Source organism: Miscanthus floridulus, chromosome 16 (genome assembly GCF_019320115.1).
Source record: "Miscanthus floridulus cultivar M001 chromosome 16, ASM1932011v1, whole genome shotgun sequence".
In the NCBI taxonomy this organism is placed as follows: Eukaryota; Viridiplantae; Streptophyta; class Magnoliopsida; order Poales; family Poaceae; genus Miscanthus; species Miscanthus floridulus.
In genome coordinates, this window is record NC_089595.1 from 113,029,381 (window position 1) to 113,036,743 (window position 7,363).

Genomic DNA, 7,363 nt, shown 5'->3' on the forward strand with positions numbered 1-7,363 from the left:
TGAATGTAGTTTATCCTTTTTTTTTAATAAAAATCTGATAAATACTTGGATATGGTTTTTAAACTATAAAAAATTCTCTAAGATATTTTTGAAAAACTAGAGATAGATTGGGATGTAACAATTTTAAATAAAATACCAAGAACTCATGAAAACATCTTTAGAAACTTTTAGAAAAATAGGTTTAGCCCTAGAAAATGAGAAAAGATCTAGAAAATCCCTAAAACATTCTAACTGAAGTGTAAACATGTTTTTTTAAATGGCAAAAATATGAGATGTGACCAGCATGAATGTAGCACACATTAATGTTGAATGCAATCATGTTGATTGCGTATTATATTTTTGTTGAAGTTTACAAAAAAATGTTTACATGTTGATTAAAATGCTTCGGAAAATTTCAAGATATTTATATTTTCCTAGAGATAAATCTATTTTCTATGCATGTAGAGATATTTTCTTGAACCCTAAATGTTTTATTTAGATTTGTCGCATCTCAAATCTTTCTCTATTTTTTACAATTTTTAAAAGCTTGGAGATTTTTTTGTGGTTTAAAAACCTTATCAAGTACTATTTATCAAACCAAGAGGATAAAACCGTCTTCAAAGCGACTCCAAATTAGGTCAGTGAGGTAATTGGAATGGATTTAAGAGTTTATAGGAACAAAAAAATATACTACGACCATAGTTTCGGCGAGGTAAAAACATATATTTTTTAAGTCGAGTCAGAGGGAGTTTCGAGGCCCAAACAAATCAGACTCATTATCAAACAAAAAAAACTTAGCGTCGCCCAAAACATATGTTATACAACAAGTAGAAGTAGTACACAAGTAGAGTCTCTTCTAAGAAAATGCACAAGGAATCCGGAACACGACCTCGATCACACAATTTGGTCGCTCAGTACGGTGACTAACTGACAAAGCAATACGGGTCCACGAGAACAGTGGATGAACTAGCTACAGTTACTATATTTCTCAAAACACCGGACGAGATCTGCCGTCTCAAGACATAGAGAATAATAGTCTGCTCCATGACCAGGATCACATGCCTCGCCACCGCATCACCGGCCGGTTTGAATCCACCGCAAGAACAACGGGAGGCCACCAGATCCAGACTAGGTAGGCTGCACGTGACTGTGATGAGGCAGCGCAGAAGGGGATCACGATGCCCCCTCCCTCTCCCTCTCCCTCCCGGCCGGCTCCCGGTGCGTACCCTAAAAATACTTTAAACCCAACGGCGCAACCCACTATAATGCGTTCCCCCTGATGCTGATGGTGATGCTAACTTAAACACAAACACAGTTACCTCGCTGGCTGTCAGATCCAGCCCTGATCTCAAAGGAGGGAACTTTGTGTGTGTTTCAGGCAAAGACTGAACATGCAGGTTTTGGAATTTGGCTCGGTCACTCTTCTGTCAAGGGTGGGGGGAGTTTACCATGCATTTCTGGCCAGCGCCACGTTCGTTTGGACTTATTTGGCCGATAAGTCATGGCTAAAAGTACTATTGGCTGGTTCGGTGTAAGAGAAAATTATTGTTCATTGACTGATAAGCCATGGCTTATAAGTGAAATACAACCAAGCGAACGGGCTGCAGGACAGCAGACAGCAGTGCAAGATGTGGAGTGGGCAACGCACTGCCACTGCTACCACCCATGTCTGATCTGATGCCTTCGATATCTGTGAGACTGTGAACCTCTTGCACTGTCTGCATAGCCCTGTTTTCTTTTCACTGCCAGAAAATGCTTAAAACACAAGCGACAGCGACGCGGCTACTACAAGCGACCAGCTACTATACTATACGTATACGTCCAAACAAAAGCAGATCCAGATCAGGGAGGCCAAGATCCAATCCAATGAAATGAAAGAAGAAGCACTGCTAGTGTATATCACATTAAGTTACAGATACAAATCACCAAGAAAAATTAATCCCCCAGAGAAAAGAAAAGAGAGAAGAAAGAATAAAGCCGATGATGGACACACGCACGCAGACGCAGCAGCACAAATGTATGGACGGGGTACAGGGATCAATGATGGACGAATGAGATTGTACGGCCGGGCACACCAACTCTATGATCATATCGACCGTGCGTGCGAGATGCATGGCAATGCACGGCGCAGGAGCGATCTCCATGGATCACGCCACCACCGCGCCACAGCCACCGCCGTACCGCCGCCGTGTGATCTGATAATGCATTGATCCTCTGCTATCCTCCTCCTCTTCGCATCAGAAGAGGCCGCCGCCGAGGACAGCGGCGCCGACCGAGAGCGCGGCGACGACCCACCTGGTGGCCACCCCGCCGGCACCGGGCGCGGCCGCCGCCTTCTGGTTGTCGGAGGTGGAGGTGTCGTCGTCGGCCGCGGGCGGCTCGGCGATGCCGGCGGACTTCTTCTTCTTCTTGGTCTTGGACTTGGCCGGCGCGGGTGCGGGCGCGGGCGCCGGCGTCGGCGGCTTGGGGCCAAACAGCTCGTACGGCAGCGGCACCTTGTCGACGGGGTAGATGGCGAGCGGGAAGTCCTTGCTGACGGGGCTGCCCAGCAGCATCCAGTTGACGCCCGTGGACACGTTGATGTTGTTCCCGGACCGCTCGATGTCGTACTTGTAAGTCCCGTCGTGGCCGGACCCCTGCGTGGTGACCTTGCCGTTGAGGGTGCCGAGCATGGAGAGGCTGTAGAACCTGGGCATCACGCAGTAGAGCACCATCTGGATCTGCTCCTGCGGCGACAGCCCGTTGAGCACGCCGGCCTTCATCTTGTCGAACGCCGCGTTGGTGGGCGCCACGATGGTCAGCCCGTTGTAGCTGTCCGTCAGCTGCGCGTTGATCTGCGTGTCCACGCGCGTGTCGTGGAGCAGCTGCTTGAACTCGCTGAACTGCTCGTCCTTGAGCGCCTTGTTTATGTCCGTCGGCGGCGCCGCGTCCGCCGCGCCGCCGCCCGACGACGCTGGCCCAGGGGCCGCCTTCGCCGCCGGCTTGGGCGACGCCTTCTGCGCTGCGGATAGCGCCGCCGACGCCGCCAGGAGCACCACCAGGATGGCGAGGCGTGCCATGCTGCTGGAGTGGTGGTGGCGGTGGCGGTGGATCTGATGGAGCCTTCGGTGTGTGTGTTTAATAGACTTATTATAGCGGCGGTTGGTGGCGACGCCCAGCCAGCGCGCGTCCAGAGTGTGCGGTGTTGGCGCGGGAGGCACCGGCACGTTTGAGCTGGACGGGCCTGGCCTGGCCCTTATAGGCCTTTGCGACCGTGGCAAGTCAGGTGTCACGGCAACCCAACCAGTACGTCTTTTTTTCTTTTACGTGTTGCCGCGATGTGATCCGCGAACCACCTGAGCTTCGTTCAGCTCAACAAGCTACTACTAGTGCTCATGTAGTACACGCCATCCTACGAACTGCCGTCGATCTACAACCGCATGCATGCGTTTGAACCTTTATCTGAACAAATTTCGTGAAAAATCGAATTCATGGGTGTTTTTCCGTTGTACTGTAGCAGCTGGCTAGCGGAAAACATGCATGGAAAGATCTATCTGCGTATGTATCGTCTGAAACTTGAGGGGCTTGCCGTGGATGGCAGCGGATTTTGGAAGCTTGCAAACACGCACTGTACGCGTGCGCGTTGGTGGTGCCAGACAGGTAGGTATGTTTGTAACTTTGCACTGTACATCACTCGTATGTGCATGTAAGTACGTACTTTCAGGCTGCCGCATGTGGCGGCGAGTCAGGGCTTGCCAGCTTCCCAGAGAGCGATGTTCTACCTGCTGCAACGCAAGGGAGCTCCAAGCCTCCAAATCCAAATATCTCTTTTTTTCCCCCTGTGATGAGTAGGTATCGATACAATACAAGAGGTTTTTTTTTTGAATGGGTAGGTATCGATACATATGTATGTAGTACATGGTGACGGTGGCCGCAACAGTTCTGTCGGCTGGGAGTTGTATATTTAGTGGGGGGGGAAACAAAGTGGTGCTCGACAATTATGTGCTGCATTATGCAATCGCTGATAAACAATGAGATAATAAGCTTGTTATACGTACGTATGCTGATTTGTCTCCTAATCACGCCTTCTCTAAACAAAGAGAGAAGAATATCGTAATCATGCATGCATTGATGCAACTGGGCAGGGCAGAGACGAATCCCACCGACAGTCCATGCCCCTGTAGTGTTCTACTGCAAGCTGCGTGTCACCTTCAGACCCCAGCTGTAAATGCAATGACAGCGTCCGCCCAACGCCGCGACGACGTGCGTGCTGAAACCCGTTCGGCGTGTACAAATTCAGAGCTTTCCTGAATACAGTAGTACACTGTGGACGACGATGCTAGCATTTTTTTTCTTCCCCCTGAATTACATTGGAATCTTACTGAAGGTCGTAATGGTGGTGTGCATTCTGAACGTGCTGCTGTGGAAATTCGTGGGCCGGTGGCTATGCCAGTGCAAATTTCTTTTCAGGGGGGAAAAAAAAGCTATGGCAGTGCAACTGCAACGGTGTGAAAAATGAGAATGGCGTCCGTTTTGGAATGGCCTTGCCTTGCCCGGCTGGATCCGCAGGGGCAGCCATAGAAAGCAACGGTGGAAGTAATAGGCTGACGAGGACGAGGAGATATCGGCGACGACGACACGGCAGCGACCGGGAAACCGACCGCCGATCAGCAAGGCACGAACAAACAGTCTCTTCGTCTTCAGCGACACGCCAGACGGGAACACTTGCAGAAATGCCGAGCCACCTACCCGCACGGCAACGCCTGATCCGAAACTCTGAAGTTCTGAATAGAATTCTTGAATTCTGAAGTTGCCAAGTTCTGAACTGACGACCCTGAACTTGTCTGAACCCTGAACTCCCAACTCTTACATGACATGCATACGTGAATGCGAGATCTCAGGTTTCAGACTTCCAGTAATGTGATGATTCTCGCGTTATACAAAAGAAGCTCCTTTCTTGGCGGTTAAGTCCTACAGAGAATGCGATCGCCAAGTGATCGGATCGGGTCTTCGCCTCTGTAGATCTCATGCGATGTGTACCCATGTGCGTATGACTGACTGTATGAGAGAACCTGGACGGACGATGCGTGCGAGAATAAAATAGCGTCGGCGACAGGTGAGAGCAGAGCACCCGTCGCCACCTGAGTTTTTCCAGCTCGCGCAAGGCTGCGCCGCACACCTGCCCTGCACAAGCTTCCTTGCGTCAGAGAGCTGAGCCGAGGCCGGGAGAAGAGGAGAAACCGACGGCTCAACGAGAGCTGCTTGGCGATGGCAGGCAACCACGCGCCGACAGACATGCCGTCGCTCTCACCTCGCGCGGCCTCCATCTCCATCACCTCAAGAATGCGCTACGCCGTGCCCGTGCGTGCTCTGCAGCTGCAGCAGCAGCACCAAACCCCTCGTCGTCGCTGTGTCGCTAGCTCAAGCGAATCACATACACAAAGTTGAACGGACGCTTAGGGCTCTGGGTCTGGACCGGGCTAGGCGCGGGCGGGCTTGGTTAGCTTCCCTCCCTGGGCCTGTCTGGGCTATGGGGCCGGGCTCAAGCACATGGCCTGCTATAGGGTGAATTGTAAGAGGGCCGGCCTCCTCTGAAGCAGAGATTTTCAGCTCCTTCGGAAGAATCAGACAACCCGTTCGCTGGTCGATTTCTGACCGATAAGCTCGTGCTGATTTGTTGTGAGAGAAAAACATTATTGGTTGGCTGATAAGGTCTGGCTGAGCCTGACTAGTGCTGATTTGTTGTAAGAGAAAAACACCATTGGCTGGCTGATAAGGCCTGGATGAAACCAACGAGCGAAAAGGCTGACAAAGAGTACTTACTGATTTTGCTAACAAAAAAAGAAAATCTAATTCTAGTCATGACAAAGCACAATCAGATCCAAGATCGATGAATCAAGAGGAGAAAAAGATGGAGAAATTAACAGCTCGTGTCAATGCGTCATCAACATTCAGGCATCGGAAAGAATCACACGGCCCGGTTTCTCCAAACCAGGTGAAGACGAAGAGGAGGAAAGGAAACTGCAGGAACAAGAACTAGTCATGCACAGGGCTCTCGCGCGTTGGGGACGAGACGACGACGAAGACAAAGACGATCTCCTGTGCACGACACGAACCATGTTTACATTCTTACAACAGGGTGCAGGCGGCGGCACCCAGGAGCAGAGAGGCCAGCGAGCTCCAGCCGGTGACCCTGGCGCCGCGCGCGGCCGCTCCAGAGGGCGCCGAGTCGGCCGAGCCGCCGGCGGGCGCCTCGGCGACGGATCCCCCCTTGGCGGGCTTCTTGGAGGGCGCGGGCGGCGCCGACACCGGGGGCTTGACACCGAACAGTTCGTTGGGCAGCAGCACGGTGTCGACGGAGTAGACGGCGAGCGGCTGCGTCGCGCGCAGTGCGGTGCCGAGGCGGGTGGCGACGACGCCCGTGGACACGTTCACCTGGCTGTTGCTGTCGGCGGTGATGTTGAGCGTGTAGGGCCCGTCGGAGCCCGACGCCTGCGTGCGGACGGGGTTGCTGGCGGTCTCGAAGGAGTCGAGGGAGTAGAACTCCGGCAGGACGTGGAACTGCACCAGCGACACCTGCTCCTGCTGCGACAGCTTGTTCAGCGTGCCCGGCTTGAGGCTGGCGAAGGCGTTGTCGGTGGGCGCGAACACCGTGTACCCGCTCCCGAACGAGTTGTTCAGCTGGCTGTTGAGCTGCGTGTCCTGCTGCGTCGACTTCATCAGGCGGATGAAGGTCGTGTACTGCCCGCCTTTCTCCAGGATCGCCGTCACGTTCGGTGGGCCCTTGGGTGCCGCCGGCCCCGGCGCCTGGCACAGCACCGCCGGCACCGCCGTCAGCGCCAGGAACGCCGCCAACGCCGCCGCAAGGAGGCTCGTTGTTCTTGCCACCGCCGCCATTGATGTCACCGCAAAGGTGGTGGGAGATGGTGGCGGTGCTCACGGCTCACTTCCACTGTTGTTAACTAATCAACGCAGGGATCCATCGGGATGATGGCGATATATACTAACGGCCGTGGATCGATCGGCTTGGAGTTGTCAGCACGTGAGAGGGAGGGAACAGTGTGGCAGAGGGAGGCATTGACCGGATGATTCGGAGATCTCGTAGTGGAGGCGCGCATAGTTAGTACTAACAGCAAATTGGGAGTACTAACTCAATTTGTTTAGTTGCTCCTCCTGCTCCAAGAAACAGCATTGTTCGAGATGCAGAATGGATTTGCGCCTAGTTAAGTGCCGGCCAGATCGGTTTCCATGTCTTACATGGATTCCAGTTTTTCTACGGGTTACTGAAATCAATGCGATCACATGGACGAGCGAATGGCTCTACACTGCATGGCAGCCGCATGATCCGTCAGACAATTGCTGTGCAAGCGCGATATAAGCACAGGAGATTATCGTAATACTAGCA

The 7,363-nt window shown here is 52.6% G+C and overlaps 2 protein-coding genes across 2 annotated transcripts; both read right to left on the bottom strand.

Moving 5' to 3' along the window:
* Positions 1 to 1,846: 1,846 nt before the first annotated feature.
* On the bottom strand, positions 1,847 to 3,177 carry LOC136512277 (fasciclin-like arabinogalactan protein 12). Its single transcript, XM_066506249.1, has one exon. It carries the CDS (start codon positions 3,036 to 3,038, stop codon positions 2,217 to 2,219), a length of 822 nt encoding a protein of 273 aa, XP_066362346.1. The 5' UTR covers positions 3,039 to 3,177; the 3' UTR covers positions 1,847 to 2,216.
* A 2,698-nt stretch (positions 3,178 to 5,875) lies between these two features.
* Positions 5,876 to 7,055, bottom strand: LOC136513535 (fasciclin-like arabinogalactan protein 11). Its single transcript, XM_066507514.1, has one exon. It carries the CDS (start codon positions 6,853 to 6,855, stop codon positions 6,088 to 6,090), a length of 768 nt encoding a protein of 255 aa, XP_066363611.1. The 5' UTR covers positions 6,856 to 7,055; the 3' UTR covers positions 5,876 to 6,087.
* Between the last annotated feature and the right edge of the window lie 308 nt (positions 7,056 to 7,363).